This window comes from Pseudonaja textilis, chromosome 2 (assembly GCF_049901715.1).
Source record: "Pseudonaja textilis isolate UNSWEBS1 chromosome 2, rPseTex1.2, whole genome shotgun sequence".
NCBI lineage: Eukaryota > Metazoa > Chordata > Lepidosauria > Squamata > Elapidae > Pseudonaja > Pseudonaja textilis.
The window spans coordinates 182,450,388-182,468,632 of NC_141991.1; the positions used below are offsets into that span (position 1 = coordinate 182,450,388).

Consider the following 18,245-nt stretch of genomic DNA (forward strand, 5'->3'; position numbering starts at 1 on the left):
AGCACGATTTCAACCATAAGGTGAAAAGGGCTTAATAAATGTGACCTGACTACCAACACGCACCTTCATTGATGTATCCCTAACCACTTGCAAAACTATTGCCTGGACTCTGCCTTTAGAGTATGCATATACGTAGGTATTGTCTTAGTAGCAAATTGCTCTAAGTATTAACTATTGCATTAATTTAGACTTCAACACATCTTCATGGTGAAACTCAGACTGACCAAGAACTGTAGGGTCCTTTGGAAGAGGTCAAGTGAGGACAAAAGTTCAAAGATTGTTTACGCCATCTGCTGGTTGAACATATCATTTCCCATTGTTACAGAAACAAGATAAAAACAGAAACCTTGGATTGTTTTTAAACTATGGATTGCAAATTGTAAAAGTCAGATGGGAAAGTGCTCACTCAAAGCGTGGGGAAAATATTGCTTATTGCAATACTACAAACATGTATGTATATACGTGTGTATGTGTGCCCATGAATGAATGAGTTAACTTTTGTAAATAATATAAATGGGTTTCTCTTCCCAGCCCAGAAAATTGTGCTACACAATTCAAACCAACAGCAATTAAAAAAAAATCTTTTCAGAATCTTCCAAAGGATGCCACAATGCAATGAATGATGATAAAAGCAGTTCTTAAATTTTATTAGATGTGTCATTTTCCTCCTCTAATCCATCATCACCAGTTGCATTTATTCAATTAGTACATTCTTTGAATTTTTCTTTCCCTTTGTTTCTTAAGGTAAGTTTGCCAGGTTCACAATGAGTGTCTAACTTTGCCTGTGTATTTAGAATCTTTCCAACCTTTCCCTTCCAAACCCTTGCACATTGTTTGTTTTTCATTGTAGATCTTTTTCAGGGTGAGGTTAACAGAGTCCATCAAAGAAGAACACAAAGAATCCATTTCACAAGCTTGTAGGAAGCAATTTTATTTTTAAAATATCCTCTATTGTATATTCAGAGCAAGAACTACTTTTATTATTGTTTCCAAGTGCGAATCTTCAATTGAATAATGTAAGGTTGGCTTACTGATTAATATATTTCAGCAACCTATGTCATTTTACTCAACACAAATGTCAGGGATTATAATTTATGCTGCAATGATTAACTGTCAATGTCAATGGGAAGACTTCTGGAATCACTGTATAGTAATATTTTACGTGAAGACATCTAAAAGGTTTCCATTAAAAATGCCTTCCCTACAACTATCACCATGGCTGATCCACCAAATGGAAACTGAACCCTCTTAATTTCAGGTATTGGTGTTAAAACTTATTTGTGCACTCACTTCCACAAGTAAGTTCAATATTGTGTGTAAACAGTGTAAATAGGCTTACATACATCAAATGTTTCTCTTTCCTTGGCCACCTCTATAACCTCTCAGCATAGGTGCTGTGGCATGAAAAGAGAGATTTCCTTCTCCCTTTTCTTTGGGTGATAATGTAAGAATTGGACACCACTCTTTGTACACTTAAAAGGATGGGTATTCTTTTTGGAACAAGGGATGGAAATATCCTTTACTGATCAATTGTTGATGGAGGATATGAGGCTGAACCTTGTTTATTTGAGGAAGGACTTAAGCAAAATAATTTTGGTATTCTACTAGTGATGTAACATTTATTTTAGCCAGAAAAAAGTGCTGACAATTGGAAATTTGCTTCTGCGTTTTGCTAACACAATATTGGCACTGAAAAAAAATGGAGCCAGAAGGTTGCATATATTCTGTAGTGTTGCCTTCTTTTCTTTATTGTGCTTCAATTTTTTTGCCTTTTTCATGTTTCCTTACACTATCTCAATTATACATAAAGATTCATCTCATTTTGAAGAGAGAGGAAAAAAGAAAAACATGATTACCAATCAAACTAAGATTTCTAATAACTAAAACAATCAGTTATGTTGATAAAAAGACAGGAAATCTTTGCCTGCTTTCCTCATATTGGACAATAAAGATATAATAATTGTTTAAACTATAATGAAATATTATTCCAAATCTGACAGTTGACTGAAACAGCTTATCTTTATTAAAGGTAGGACTGGCCTTGCTTCCAACAAGTAACTTGGTAAGAACACAACTGTGTAGCTTCAGCAATAGTGCCACTGAGATATCACATATGCCTGTCTGCTGAATTCAGTTTTGGATATTGAACCCCACAACTGCTTCTTCCTTGCTTGCCCCCATTCTCTCTTTTAATTCTGTATTGCTGAGGAAATCCAAGAAAAGTGGATCATTTCTTTCTCAGAAAAGCTTCAATATACTTTCTGATTGAATGAGCACATCAGCTAAGTCAGAGATGCACACCTTCAGTGGTCTTGAAGGCTTCAGTAGGGTTTGTGTGGTTTCTTGAGATACAATTTACAAAAGTAGAGAGGGCAGGTTTTGGAAATTTTAAAAGGCAAAATGGTTACCTTAAGTATCTGCAAGGTTTGACATCCATCTTACTTCATAAAACTTCCCATCCTCAAACAGAGAAAAATGACCAAAGTATTTGGTGCCAGCAAGCCAGCCACTAACTTTCTTTCTTAAAAAAAAAGACACCCTGCTAATTTTTAAAGAAAAGATGGAAAACTTTGGAACACAGTTTGACTATTATTGCAATGAAAAAATAAATACCTAAAAATATTTTAATGTAAGCTGCAATTAAAACTGTTAAATGGTAGACCCAAGAGTCTTTAAATAAGAATCTTTAACATCACCAAAATAATATAATCAATTTATACCTACTTGGGCCAAAAAGCTGCTGTTTATTTCGCATGTTTACATCTAGCCACTCTTCCATTACAGTGTTTAGGAAACCTGTATTTTGTTATCAATTAATTTGTTTACAGTACTATGAACAAAATTTCTTCATTACAATGTAAGCATGTCCACTCAGTATTCTAGTTCTACTAATACTGAATATCCTGGAGTAACTTTGTTTACATTTATTCCATCATTCCTAATAAAAGTGTGCCAAAAGAAAAATTCAGAAAGTATAAGATATTTTCCATTGATTTATTTGTCTCTAATATCCATTGTCTTAATAGATCAGAAAATCTGTTCCAACTTTCAAGGGGACAATCTAGAAGACCCTCCCTTCTGAACACTGTGGGACTTCCACATGTACATACATTGCATTGTTGGGGACAATGGCACTGGAAAAAAAAAAGAAATGTTAGAATTCTCTCCCTACTTGCTCTCTTTCTCAGAAAAACGTGTTTGGAATCAGCAAGGAGATAATAAATAATAAATATTTAAAGTCCAAAACATTTTAAAAATCAAATCATCTTTATTAAGACCATTGAAAAGTTCACAAAGTAAGAAAATGTTTATTGTTTATTAAACTTATGTAAATGTTTTGAATTTATTATATGGCTGGATGCTACACATAAAACACACACGCGCACACACACAGATAGATTCACAGAAGGTGGGCAAAAGAGGTTGTTACATAGCAGTCTAGATAATCTTAATCTATATTTATCCTAAAATGGAATGAGGAGTGATATTATTCAAGTTTCCAATTAAATAAAGGATATGGCATATTTAAAATTGCATCCGGGCACAGAATAAGAGGTTTATGATAGTTCTCTTGTTAAAAATATAAAAACCAAAAGCATTCTGTATGGACTTTATCAGTGATTGGAACACACAGGTTTCTTGGTATAAAGCCACATGAGAAGTTAAAAAAAAAGATGTGGCAGTTTTTTATGTTAACCAAGCTTGAATTAATTTAGGGTTGTACATTACAGTTAAATCTATAGGTAGTTTGAGTTTAAAGGGCATTTTGGTATTCTACCTGAATCAGAAAGTATTGAATTTAAAAGATTGCTATTGCCCTATTTTCATCTCATTCCACCTACATGTGCACATATTACATACCAATCTATCTTGAAGATGTAGCAATAACTTTAGGAAAAGAAACTATTGCCCTATCCCTCAAAAATTGAGCCAGATTATTGCTCTTTTTTGCTGATTACTAAAGTGCATCCTGTTTCAAGTACAATTTATAACCACTGAAGTCAATAATTTATTGCGGTTGCTATTTTGGGAGTGTTACTTCAGGTCAGAATATATTCAGATGTAAACTTTCATTTTAAGTGTTGTCTTTTTCTATTACATGTTCTATGTGCATCCTTCTAAGATTTCTGGTATCATATGAATCTTGTTTCTACTTTTTGTGGTAAAAAAAATCTTGTAAGGTGGCTTTAGAGACAACTATCAAGGTCTGCCAGTGGGCCTTTGAGCGGAACATCTGTCCTTTCCTTGACCCATTCATCTCATCAGTAATCCCACAGATAATTTTACACTGGGATCAATCAATCAATGCCTATTTATTGAAATGAAGAACACTTGATTGTGATCCAACGAAAAGAAGGTTTGTTTGGCTTCAGTGATATACATTTATCATTAAAAGCAAATACGGTTACCAGGTGCTTCAACTTCCCAGTCGTACACCTTATTTGATTGAAAGCATTTGGTTTTTTTCCACGAGCTCTTTTACATTTATTTTTGTACAATAATGCATACCAACTCCAATTCCAGTTATCACTTAAAATGTTAATTGGCAACCGCTGAGGTAATGCAGGAATTCCAAGATGTTTTGAAACACACACACACACACACACACACCCCTTCTCCAAGTTCCTTCCTTCTCCAAGTTCTTATTAAAAAGATCTTTGTCTCCATTAAAAAAAGAAAAGAAAAAAAGGGGGTGTAACTCCAGCCGTTTTACCTCACTACACGGATGCCCCCCTCCCTTCCCCTCCTTTTGGCTACAGGCTAAAAGGGGTTCTAGACACACGGTTACATTCAAGCAGTTTTAATCCGGGTATTATTATTATTATTATTATTATTATTATTATTATTATTATTATTATTATTATTTATTACTAATTATTAATTATTATTATTATTCACAAAAAACAACAGTGTACGCACAAACGAGATAACTATGCTGGGTTTCGTATCACAAATCACGTCGAACACCTCCCTTTATTGTTATTATTGTTGTTGTTACTATTATCGGTCAGATCCCGGGACTTTTACTTTTTTTGTAGTTGGGCAGTTTTCGGCTCTCCCCCTTCCTTCTTCCCCCTCCGTTCAATAAACCTGTTACTTTAAGGCGCTGCGCGGAAAGTGTATGTGCACGGCGGGGCGGGGAGGCTCGCAGGCGGCGTGCCTCGCACGGCCCCGACTTGTACGCGGGTTTCCTTCAACCTTTTCTTCCGAGGATTTATTCTTATTCTTATTACTATTATTATTATTCCGGGCTCCCGGTTGCTTTTGATTGGCCCTGCCTCTATTCTCTTTTACCAACCCCCCTCCCACTCCTTCTTCCCTCTCTCCCCACCTCTTCTTCTTTCCTCTTTCGGCCCGGTGTTGCATCCATGAGAGTGTCAGGAATTGGCACAGGAGTGCACCAGGGCGCATGCTCTCGGTAGCTCACAGCAGCCCAGAGCCGGGGGCTTAGTTTAATAAGGAGCGAGCCGAGCGACAGACAAGGAAGAAGGCGGCGGCGGCGGCGGCAGCAGCAGAACTACTATCAGCAGGCGGAAAAAAATAATAATAATAATAACGAGCCCACAGGGCGAAAGCGTCCGCCATGGGCTTTCCTTTCTTGCGCGCCTTCTCCGTTTCTTCATGAATTAGAGCTGAAAGGGTGGGGGCGGGGAGAGCTGAAGACACCCCAAGGCCCCCAGGCATGGCCAATTCGGTGAGTACATGCGAACAGCAAACCGCCCCCGCTTTCTCCTCACAGCGCTGCCAATTATATAGCGAGGGAGCCCCCCGCCATTCCGCCAACCCTTCTCTCGCGCGCGGCTTCCTCTTCGTCTCTCTCTTTCCCTCTCCCCCCGCGCTCCCCTCTCCCCTCCTCTCCGTGCAGTTGCATGCAGCGCGCGCGCACACAGGAGGCGGATAATAATCCAGCCATATTTCTGCAGCGGCGGCGGCGGCGGCAGCAGCAGCAGCAACCCGCCTCCGCCGCGCTCCCGGGGAGGTGGGGTGCGGGAGGGGGGGGGGAGCCGTGGAGTACAAGTGTGCAAAGGGGGTGGGTGGGTGAAAAACTGGCTCTCGCCGCTCAGGAAGGCGCCTCTCAGGATGGTGCGTTTTCTCTTCCCCCAGCGTGGCTTTTCTGACAGCTGGCGGGCACCCCCTTTTCCCACCCTTGCCCCGATAGTCTTCCTCTTTATGCGCGTGGCTAGGTGTATATGTGTGTGTGTGTATGTATGTATGTACACGCATGGCGGTGAGGCGGAGGCGAGAAGCTCCCTGAAAAAAAACAAAAAACCCCAAATGGGTTTTGAAACTACTTCCATCGCTGCACCTCCTTTCCTTGTTCGGTTTCTTCCTCATCCCCTTCCATTGACTCTGAGGCGATCTCTCTGCTTCGCTGGAGCGCGTTTCAAATGCAACTTGAAATGCCAGCCCCATAGACAATCCGATAAGGCTCCAATATGCAAGGCTAATATTATTTAGTCCGCTACTCTTTCTCCCTTTCTCCCTTTTTTGGGGGGGGTGGGGGAGGCATGGGATGAACTCCTCGGAGATCCGTTCTTTCCCCCTTATTTCCTTCCCGCTTTCCCGTGTTCCCCAACCCCAAATTCTGCACCCGACCCCCGGTCTCGAGATTGCAAATTTTTCCAGCCTGCATTCCGTTACAATATCAGCTGCTCTCCTCCTGGCAAAGGTCTCTTTAAAAGTAAGAGAATGGTGGTCTTACCCTCCATAAGCAGGCAGCTATTTTCTTTGTGTGTGTTTTCTTTTTGTCCTTTTCAGGGAACCTTTAAATCTACAGGAATGGGATTGAGGGACAGGGGGAGGTATCTTCGCTTTTTCTCTGGTACTCATTGTTATCCTTCTCTCTCTTTCTTCCTCTCCCTCTTTCCCTCTCTCTCCCTAGTGCGCTGTTCAGGTGAAACTGGAGCTTGGCCATCGAGCCCAGGTGAGGAAGAAACCCACCGTGGAAGGTTTTACTCACGACTGGATGGTATTTGTTAGAGGACCCGAGCATAGTAACATTCAGCACTTTGTGGAGAAAGTCGTTTTTCACTTGCATGACAGCTTCCCTAGGCCAAAAAGAGGTAAGGCTCCAGGACAAAGGTGTCTTGGTTTCTCTTTTAATATGTTTGCGTAAGGGAGTAAAAGAAAACAGTTGGTTGCTTTTGACTTTCAAACTCCACGCTCTGCTTTTGTGATCTGAAACCCTGGTTATTCCCTGCCAAGGATTGAGTGGGGTAGAGGTGAAGTTTTTTCTAGGAAACAGTGGCCTACTGGAAAATCAGGGTGATACTTTTTACCACCTTTGGAGGTTGATGATGATTTGCTGCAGCTTCTGAGAAATGTCAGACAGGGGCATGGGCTTCCTTTTACAATGAAGCAACTAATAATGACATTTTATGTTCTGGACCAATTACACTATTTATTTATGTAATTTGTCTGGTTCAGTTTTTGCTATAGTTTTTGACCTTTACTCCCTGCCATGGAGGAAAACATTCATTAGGGATACATGTAGTGTTGCCACTTATTGTCTTCGTTTGCAGGGTGTATGGTCTTACCTTTCACTGGAAATAAGTAGAATAATGCTGAGTAATATTGTTTATTTGGTGCCCTTTTTACATTTTCTCTTGGATTGTTCTTGGATTGTATGTGACCTTGTATTGGCAAAGTGTTATCTAAAGTATTGAGTTATGCAAGTTTGAGGGTGAATAAATGTTTAGTCTTTGTGCTTTCACTGTTTGGATATTATCTCCAGTTTGTATTGACTTAGCATGCAGTTAAAAGAAGTCAACATACAACAAAAAAAGTGCAAGCACTTAAGTGCCTCCAAAACACAGAAGGATGAGAGTGATTTTTCCTTTGATTTCAAGAGGTTTAGGAAGCCTTTGTTTTCAATTTTCATTTCATGACTTCCAAGCTGTTGTCTTGGCTGTTTTAGTAGGATTAGTGGAGGTAACAGTAGGAATACAATAAGGTGCTTTGTTTATGATCAGGTTTGTTTATCTGAGTATGCACAATGGTTAGCAGTTATATTTGTCTAATCTTTATTGGCATATAGAACTCCTGTGGTCTTTTAAAATAGCATCCTAATAAATCCATTTTGCTTAGAGGCTTTGAGAATTATTGAAAATACAGAACTGTGAATCTGAAGGGAAAGGGTAGAAAGAAATGGACAGGTTCTGTGAGCTTTTTCATCTTTTCAAATTGATTATTTGAAGTATTGCAGCATCTTTGGATATCAGTTTCCATTATGTATTGTTTTCCTCCCCCTTGTTTGATTTATTATTATTATTATTTGAATTCTTGAATGCTTTTACTGAATTATCATATGTACTATTAAATATTGCTAATAATATTGCTTTATGTTTTGACTTTTGCCCAAACCTCCATTGATACTATTTTCCCATGATACATATTTGGGTTCAATAAGAAAAAGAAATACCCGACCATGCAATCTCTTTTTTAGGTTTGGTTTAATTATTTTTCCTCTGATATGTGTTAGAAAGTTGTTTCTGAAAGCTGTAGTGCAGATATAATTCTCACCAAGAGATATAAGAAGTTTGGATAAATGTTTCTTTTTGCATTGTAAATGTCATATAATTAACATTCATAGTAAGAAGTTATTGCTAATAATATAGTTTTCTAGTGCAATCCAATCTTTGGTGTAGCTATTCAGATGTAAGTCTGTTTAAAAATCAGTGAGACGTCTTAATATGAATAGGAATTAAGTCTTAAAATCCTGCATCCATGCTGTTATTGGTATAATGATTTGTGATGATCTGCCTCAATTCCTCAAACTGAATAACTTTCTGGCCAGCCTGAGGAAACATGATTTTTGTAACATAGATCTGTGGGTGGTTATTAAGTGAATATATTCATTATAGTCCAGAATGTGCAAAGATGTGAGTACTTGATACAAGTAGCTAAGTTTCGGCATGTATATATTACATTGCTGAGGTGTTACATTACAGTTGGTAAAATAGAATATGCAACAGGTTGTCCCTTGGTAGCTGTGTTATACACTTAATGGGAGTAAAATATTAATAAAGGACATGTTTTCCTTAAATTCTGGGTTGTAATTTATGAATTTTCATGGCATTTGTTTGGTCATTGTTGTTTTTTGATATCTCTTGTCTCATGCAAAAATTTTAGTTGGTAAATAGGATTTTTTTTAAAAAAATTATCTACATTTTTATCTCTATTATGATAAAAGTAACCTTAGAATGATGGTGGGTGAGTGTATATTTATAGTCTGAAACCATTGGGATCAAATTGCCATTTATGGAAGTTACTTTGGATCCCTTCTTAAGGAGAAGAGATTGTCTTTTTTTATCAGACACAGTGCTCCTTTGAATTCCAGTTGCAGAGGAACCCAAGAACAGTGATGCTGTGCTTTTATCCTGTCTGTATGTTCCATTAGCATCTGGCTAGCTCATGTAAATGAAGTGCCAAATTGGACAAACTTTTGGTGTGACTCTAACATTAACCAGTTGGTTTGCTATGATGTAGTATTTGTCATGTATTTTCTGTTTCATATTTTATAACATACTAGGCCCATCAGATCATATGTCTTAAAATAGTTTTATTTTATTAAGCACTGAGCAATAGCTGCTAATGTCAATATAGTGTTGCAGTAACGTCATAAGAAGCGGTCTTTTTGTTTTCCTTTTTTTGTAGGAAAATAAACATTAGAAGTAGATAGCCTGTTACAAAGGCAGATGGGTGAAAACAGAATCTTTAAGGCAATTATTTTGGTTAAATGGTTCTTTGTTGAAGTAGTGATACCAATAAAAATGAAGTGTATGTATGGACTAAGCCTGTTCATTGGTGAGTTGTTTATATCTATTTGGCACATATACTGGAAATAAATGATTAGGTGATGCACAAGGAATAAACAAATAGTGATAGATTAATTATGAAAAAGGATGCTTTTAATCAAGATTGTATATTTTTCCTGTTTCATATGATTTTCTTTAACAAAAGATTAGTGCATGCTTGAAGTCTAACCTTACAGAAAACTTAATGAGCTTATATACAAAAATACAGAACTTCATCAGCCTAGAAGACATTGAATAATATAGAGAAGAATCTTTGTATTCTTTCTGTTTATACTTTTTGCTGTGTTTCTTCTTCTCATAGATATGGTTTTAGTCTTCCCTCCAGGCAGTTGTGTGTTTACAATTGTTTATCATAGCAGGTGAGGTGGATCACAGCTGAAATGTATTCAAAGAAAAATGTATTGTTCACTTTGCTATATTTATCAGTGATGTATATATATATGGTGTAGAAGTACAGGTTCATACACCCCTCCTCGTATATTACTAGCTCTTTGATTGAAGCACTGACACTAAATGGATTGTTAAAGGTTCAACTGTGAGTTGGGAATCAAAATAAAATGTGCCATCAATAGAAGCAACAATTAATAAGGAACAACAACCTCCTTTCATTATACCAACAAATTACTAGCTGTTTAGATCATTATCTTAAGCACACAGGTTGAATCAAAAGATAATGCTGGTAACTTAACAATGCAGCCACTTCACAGGAAATAGCTATTTATGTTTTTCTTTTTCTAATCTGTACTTTATGAATTCATTAATAAATGATCTTTGAGGTAACAGCAAAATAAAAACAATATGTTTTGCCACTTCATGTAGTGCTCCTAACCATTCATAAATTCAGAACAGTTGGAAATTATAATGAATATGCAACTGTTGCCAAGTGTGCTTCTCTGCCATTGTACCTTATAAGCTTGTTACTAATGTCAGTAATGAAATTCTGTATTCCATGACATCTCACAATCATGGGATGTGGACCACAATTTCCCATTTATCTGTTTAATTCTTACCTGAGGCCATTGCTTTCAGCTCCTACATATTTAATAGCTAACATTCTGCTTAATTTTTTGCAGAAATCATCTGGAAGTCATTTTAATACTTGCCAGTCCAGCCTAACCATATATTGGTTTGCAATTTTTGGAGATGGCTCTAATTGGTTAGATATCAGTTAAAGAATTAATAGAGATGTTATATAGCCATGGCTATAGAAGTATCTGATTATATTTTGTAATTATATTGTTATATTTCTCCAAAATGCTTAGGGGGAAATATTAATTTTCAGAGTTGAAGCTAAGATGATTTAAGTATATATGAGAAATCAAAATAAGAATTTCATTCTTAAGTGAAAACTTAAATCCTTAGATTAAATATGCAAATTGATAAAACATGAATAATTCCATGTCTGTCATATGGGTGAAAAAGATATTGGGTAGATGTTACTTGTTAATCAGCTGAATTCAAAACATGCTTTGAATTATCTGACATGGATAATTCCTGACTATAATTTCCAAATATTATCCCAAACTATATTAAAATCACTGAAATATAGTATGATAACAAAAAAAAGGCCAATGAAGCAATATCTAAAACAAAGATGGTATCCACAAAGCATAGTTAATTATTGTGCTGCTAATTTGTTCCATATGAGATGTAGGAGCGCAAAAAAAAGTCCGACAAATAGCATCCCATAAACAGCTTCTGCTGGTGGTTCCCCAGATATCTCCTCAATGCTATAGGATTTTTATAGTGAAAAAAATCCACCATTCAGTTACAATCATCATATAGCACATAATTTAAAATTATATGTGATAATCAGAAATTAATAGCAAAATACTTAAAAGTATTTGGGAGGACAATGTTCTCTTTTAAACAAACACAACAAATATTATAAACATAAGCTGTGCTTAGTCTGTGCTCATTTTCTTTTGTTCCTCATGAGACACTGAAAGAAGTTATCAAAAACTTTTGCTCTGAGCTTTAATTAACAAACATTACCTGTTTTTATTATAATCTATATCAGTAACTAATTGCTTCGAATAACCAAGTTATAATAAAAATGGTTAACAAAAACTGTAATAGATTATTTAAATTTTTGAAATAATTTTCCCACATCCTTTTAGGACCACCCAGAGATTGTTTGCAAGTCCATAGTTCCCAGTGATTCATGCATACCATCCTGCCCATCCATGGTTTAGCATTCTGCCAAACAGGTCCTATGTGTTATACACCCATCAAAATATGAGCAATTTTACAAATCATGATATTTTTGTATCCCTTCTGGAAATGAAAAGAAAAGAAAACTTCATAAACATGTTTAAACAATGTTAAAATTTAATTTAGGTTGATTTAGAATACTATAGTTCTGTTATTTTAAAAGGTGCAACTTATGAAAGGGAAGTTGTTACATTTCAGTAAGATGTTGTTAAATTTGTGAATATTTTGTCAAAATGAAGAGTTTTACTAGTTCTCTCTAACACATCATTAATTCTAACTGATTACTTAGAGTTGCATTTATATATGGTGATTTTCACAGCAAGAAAAACATTTTCAGTTTGTTCTTGCAACCAATTTGTTTTACTTTTGCTGTAGATTGTTTTCTACACATTTGTCTGGCTTTGGACAAATGGTGGTAATATTGCTATAGTGTTTTTTTTTACCAAGTATCTTTGATAACATCTTATCAAAGCCAGACTTGAGAACTCCTTGATGCTCTCTGAACTTGGTTCTTTTCTTGCAGACATTTTATTATGATTACATTACCTAATTTGGGTAATGAAAAATCTGCAAGAAAACAGCCAAACTCAGGGGACACCAAGGACCTCTTCAACCCTGAGCTACAAATATTTTCCTTTAAAACTAGACTTGTAGAATTTTTGTTGTGTAAATCAGTGATTATTTACTTAGTGATATCTTTGTTTCTTCTGTAATTCAGTAATAATTAAGTGAAGCCAGCTTTTAAAACCCATGATACAAATGTTGGCTATAGAGCTTACATTTTGCTGAAGCAAATGGACGTCACTTAGGGTAAGACATCAGTTACAAGAATAATGAAATAGATGGAAGGCTGCAGGAGATAGGAACTATGTGGCAAGTGAAAATCCTGCCATAGAAATAATTGATTTCCTAAGAAAAAATATTTTTTCCCAAGGAACTGCAAATAAGGTAAGATAAGCAGAAAGGAAGTTGTATGAATATTCATCGTTATGGTTTACTTTCTCGTGGTTTTCTGGCTAGGCAACAATTGGCCAAAGTTGCACAATTTATTAAGTAATGAAACAAATTCTAAATTCTCATAGCATCTTAAGCCAAACCCAAATACAACACCATATTATATCAGCATGATGACCAAGCATATCTAGAAAATGGTATCTCCAGCAGTTAAGAAATACAGTGTGAATAATCTACTTCCTTCTGGTTAACAAAAAGGGACCAAAGTTTTGTAACAATCCGCTCACAAAAATTAAGGAATAATATAAAGTTTACCATATAGTACATTCCATGTATACAATTCAGTGAGAATAAAAGTGTGCCCCTTTGACCCAGTTAATTGAAGCATACTTTCATTTTTCATGAACATAACTTAAATCTGAGTTGGATTTGAACACATCTGCACATGTTTTATAAAAGTTAAATATTTGCAAGCTAATTTGAAAGAGTAGCTATTTAAAAAAGAGGAAAGAAAGCAGCATCATGGATGTGTATGCTCAGGTATATGTGCTGACATTTGTGCTTTAGGAACCTTGTTTTCATCTTACTGAAGGACTTTCTAATGATTCAGTGTTTCCATTGACTATACATAATGGCTTTTGTATTCATTGTAGTCAATGGAAGTCCTGTGACTGATTTGTACACAGACTGTCGGAATCAGGCATAATTCAGCAACATGTATTTGAACATAACTAATTGGACTAAATTTGAACATAATCCTTTGGGCAATTTCAGTGCAACTCAAATTTTATGTTTAATCAAAATATAGACAATATTAGCTCCAGTAAGACATTATGATGTGTACTTGTAATGTGATTTGTAATGTGCCTAAGAATCTACATCATGATATGCTTGGGTCACCTGAATTGTTTCATTTTGTGACTTACCAGAAATCCTGCTTCTTTGGTGAAAGTCAGTTACATTTTCCAAACTCTGACATAAATTTCTAATTAAGTATCATTAAATATGTTTTGATGTGATAGTTAATAGAAATCAAGTTGCTGCCTTAAAATAGTGTAATTAAATCACTAAGCTTAGTATTTGATTCCAGAACCAAATGTAAACTGGCAATGAGGAATATTGAACATGTGATAACTTCAGCAAATGTAATTCTTTTGGTGTGTACAAATTACATTTTACTTCCTATGTGATCTGACAAATTCTGTGTTCTCTCTAAATATATTAACTTCTGGATTATTTTTAAGTAGCCTGGGATATCATGTAGAAAGAAGCTTCATTGCTGAAGTCACTATGATTTTTGATTTTTTTTAACTTAAATAGAATTTAGACAAAAATGGATATCAAGAATGCAGTTCAGTCTATCTTAAGTGCCAGCAATAAAGCAGAAGAAGAAATAGACTATTATGCCAATATGGAAAATGACTTAATTCAAGTTGGATCAAGGTAAACACTAATACTTTTGTTTAAAGATGGGAAAATATGCATTTTTAGTATTTTGCAATATTTAATGATCATACTTCTCATTTCCCAGTTAATTTTGAGGATACTATATTTATAGCCTATTTCTCTTAATGGAAGTTAAGAAAAATACTCTTCCATCTTTTATATTCTTATAATATCTCCCATTACAGAGAGACTGTATGTATGACTGCTTTGAAAGAACTTGACCCATGTAGGGTACTATACTTAGAGTACTCAATTGCAGGGGTCCTCAACCCCTGGACCACAGACCTAGCAGGGTCTGTCTGTGGACTGTTAGGAATTGGGCCACACAGCTGGAGTTGAGTGGCAAGCAAGCAAGGGAAGCTATGTCTGTTATTTGCAGCCTCTCCCCAGCACTAGCCTCAACACATCGGCTCCAACTCGGATGATCAGGCATTCGATTCTCATAGAAGTGCAAACCCTACTGTAAACTGTGTATGCGAGGGATCTAGGTCAGTGAAAAAATTGTCTTCCCTAGTGCCAAAAAGCTTGGGAGCTGCTACTCTACTGGACAAAGCCAAGTTCAAAACAGCCCCAGCCTCATTGAAATTCAGTGATTGACTGAATAAGTTCTCCCCTAGTGTTGCCTACTACACAGGATAGTTGTACGGTTAAAAAAAAATACAGAAGAGAATATGTGTCTGTATTAATTTGTATTTTTTAATTTTAAAAGAAAAATTAGAAAATATTTATCACGTTTTTATTTTCTCCCCATAATACAACATCAAGAAAGCTTCAGGGGAAAAAAGTGTCTGTGTGTGGGGGGGGGTTCCCCAGTTTTCCCTCCAAGGAATCCATGTTTCGACTTATATCTTCAATTATAGATTTTCTGTCTTTCCATTCACACAGAGAGAATACATACATACATACCTCTGTGAGGAAAACTGGGATATAAATTGCATCAGTAAATGTGATATACTTCATTATTTTACAGAACTATTTTTTAAGTAGAAAAACATATCCCAAACTAATTTTTAACCTGTAATAGATGGCTGTTTCCATTTCTGCAAATAAGATGGAAAATCTACAATTGAAGATATACGTAGAAACATTGATGCCTTGGAGGGAAAACTAGAAAAATTCAGAGAAAGGGATTTTCCTCCCCCCCCCATCTGTCCCCCCCCCCCCTTTCTTGATGTTATGTTATGGAGAGAAAATGAAAAATGGGTATTTCCTAATTTTTCTTTTAAAATAAAAAATATTTTAAACATCTTACCTACTTAGTATTGGATATATATCAACTAAAGGATACATTAACATGTCTAATGCTAGGCTTTGTTCACTAAATGGAAATTTGTAATTCCCAAGAATCCATGCAAATGATAAAAATAAAAGATCAGAAGAAATACTGCTGCTGCGGGAACATTCCAGTTGAGAAAAAGAGACTGATTAGCCAGTGTTTTATGTGGTTAAATGCCTGTTTTTAGCTTTGACTTCCTTCTTCTTCTTTCCCTGTAACACAATGCTTTTTGCATCTGCATTAGTACGGAAGACAACATTCCATAATACACAACTCATTGTTTCTTGCAACGAAGCATGTTTTGCCTATTTCTAGCATTAGTGTCCTTGGTTTTCCTAAATAGCCACACAAAAAAATTGTTATATCAATCAGAGGTAATAGCTTGTAGGTCCATTTGAGAGAAATATTAAATCTATTATTAAATTCTTAAGTGAGTTTAATCAATGAATGTTTATTATCTCTAAAAAAATCCTATTTTCAATGATATCCTTAGTATATTTTATGAGCAAATCAGGCTAAACATAAAGAAGAGGTTGACTATCTCTATATAGAGGTTGACTATATTTTTCAATGTTTTAATTTTTCTGGAAAAAAAACATCCCATGTAGGCATGTATATCTGTATGTGTATCTCTCCTCCCTCCCTCCCTCCCTCCCCTCTCATTAATAGTTGTAACTTTTGTTACAGAGTGCATTTTGAAGTTGCAGTTTTACAGCAATTATGTTATAAATGTAAAGCAACAACAATTCTTTTTGCTTATCGTATCTGAAATACTCACATTTGCTTCTTAAATAAAGAACAATAAAAAGAAGCCTCAAATTATTATTACAGATTTCCTTTACTGCATACTAATCCTCTAATTCTGTCATTGATGTACAAAAAAAGGGAAATATTGTTAGAAAATGTTATTTAAAATGGATACAAGTTCCCTCTATGATTTAAATAAATGTAAGTAAATTAAAACATTAATTTAAAACATTTTAATGCAGTTGCTTCATTTGCCTCATTTTCTTTTGTTAAAATTGATTCCTAATGGAATTTATATACTAATTAGTAGTCACAGAAATTCAAATTGAAAATTTGAAGAAGATCCAAAGATTGCATAGTCCCCTGACCCTAGAAAATATTATTAGAAAAAATATATTTCCTATATATGACTTTAAAACAGAAATTTTATTGTTATTATTGTATCTATAGTCATCCCCTAACTTGAGATTGGGAGATGATCATGAAGTACAGTGTTATGTTCTGACAAGATGGTCATTCTGACCCAAAGGATTAAAAATATTGTCCAGGATTATCCAATTGCTTGCCATATAGCAGTTACAGTGTTATTTGTCATATTAATCCTGCTTTTTCAAACTTTGTTAATATCAGTTCCTCCCAATGTAAATTGTGAGGAGAAAAGTATATGTAGTTAGAAAGCTAATAAAGCATACACAGAGTATTACCCTGAAGATAGTTTTATGATTTTGTGATGCAAGGCAGTTTATTAAAAAAAGTCAATAACAGTTACAAACAGCTGAATTTTATAAATCATTCAAGTTTTTTTTACCGTACAAGTTCACTCACTTTAGTGTGCAAGAAAATATACATTTGAAGCTGTATACAGAGAAATAGTTTGGAGCAAAACAGTGTTTATAGAAATCGCAAGTTCACCTGATAAATTAATAGTTAAAATGACTTTTAAAAGATAGACAATAAAGTTATATTGCAACTTTCTGATTTATCTGAGTTTTAACTTTTCTATTCTGATTTATCTGAGTTTTAACTTTTCTATCCATTGCATTCAGTACTTTATAAACTTAGTTCTATTTTAAAATGTTCAGCCAATTGCTAGGTTTTTATCATAGGTTAATAGAAGATGCAAAGTAAAAGGTTATACTAAATGTTGCAGAAAAATTGTTGCCCAACATTGTGGTACTATGTAACATTTATTAGTACAAAGCTGATTTCAACTCCTATGTTTTCCAAATGTAAACCATTTCTTACTACATATACAGCATAAGATTTAACAAACAAGACAAGTTGTTGAACTTTTAAGCATTTTTGTGCCTCAGAGAATCCCTAAAAAGCATGGGCAAGATGAGAGAAATACTGTAAAAAAATATGAAGGAAAGGGTTCATAATAATTAGTAAAAATTAAGAAAAGTTCAGTTGTATGCACATTTTAAATCTGGATCCTTAATTCTCAATCTAGGGATTCCTTTATCTGTTGCCAATTTTCCCCCCACAAGATATAATTTACAACTACAGTATGATGACTTCCTAATGTAAAGGAGATAGTACTGAATTTTTGCAGTTTGCTGTAAAAAGCCCAACATTTAATCTATGAATAAGCCCCACCCCCTTTTTTTGTCTATATAACATGCCCTGCCTTGGTTTCCAAAGTGACTATTGGGTTAAAGACTATTGAGCTGTTATAGTTTTATATTCTGATTATCTTAGACCCTTCAGAAATATTTATTCAGTACATTTGTTCTCCCATGAGCTGTTCAGAGCATCCAGAAGTGGGAGGTGCTTCAGTCTCGTCTGGA

The 18,245-nt window shown here is 35.3% G+C and overlaps 1 protein-coding gene across 1 annotated transcript in view; it reads left to right on the top strand.

The window, feature by feature from the left end:
- Positions 1 to 5,128: 5,128 nt before the first annotated feature.
- Positions 5,129 to 18,245, top strand: part of MLLT3 (MLLT3 super elongation complex subunit) — a 139,782-nt gene continuing 126,665 nt past the window's right edge. Inside the window, exons 1-2 of the mRNA XM_026718354.2 lie at positions 5,129 to 5,695; positions 6,884 to 7,064. Of these exons, the coding sequence (XP_026574139.2) occupies positions 5,684 to 5,695; positions 6,884 to 7,064 (193 nt within the window). The 5' untranslated portion in view covers positions 5,129 to 5,683. The remainder of the gene's footprint in view (positions 5,696 to 6,883; positions 7,065 to 18,245) is intronic.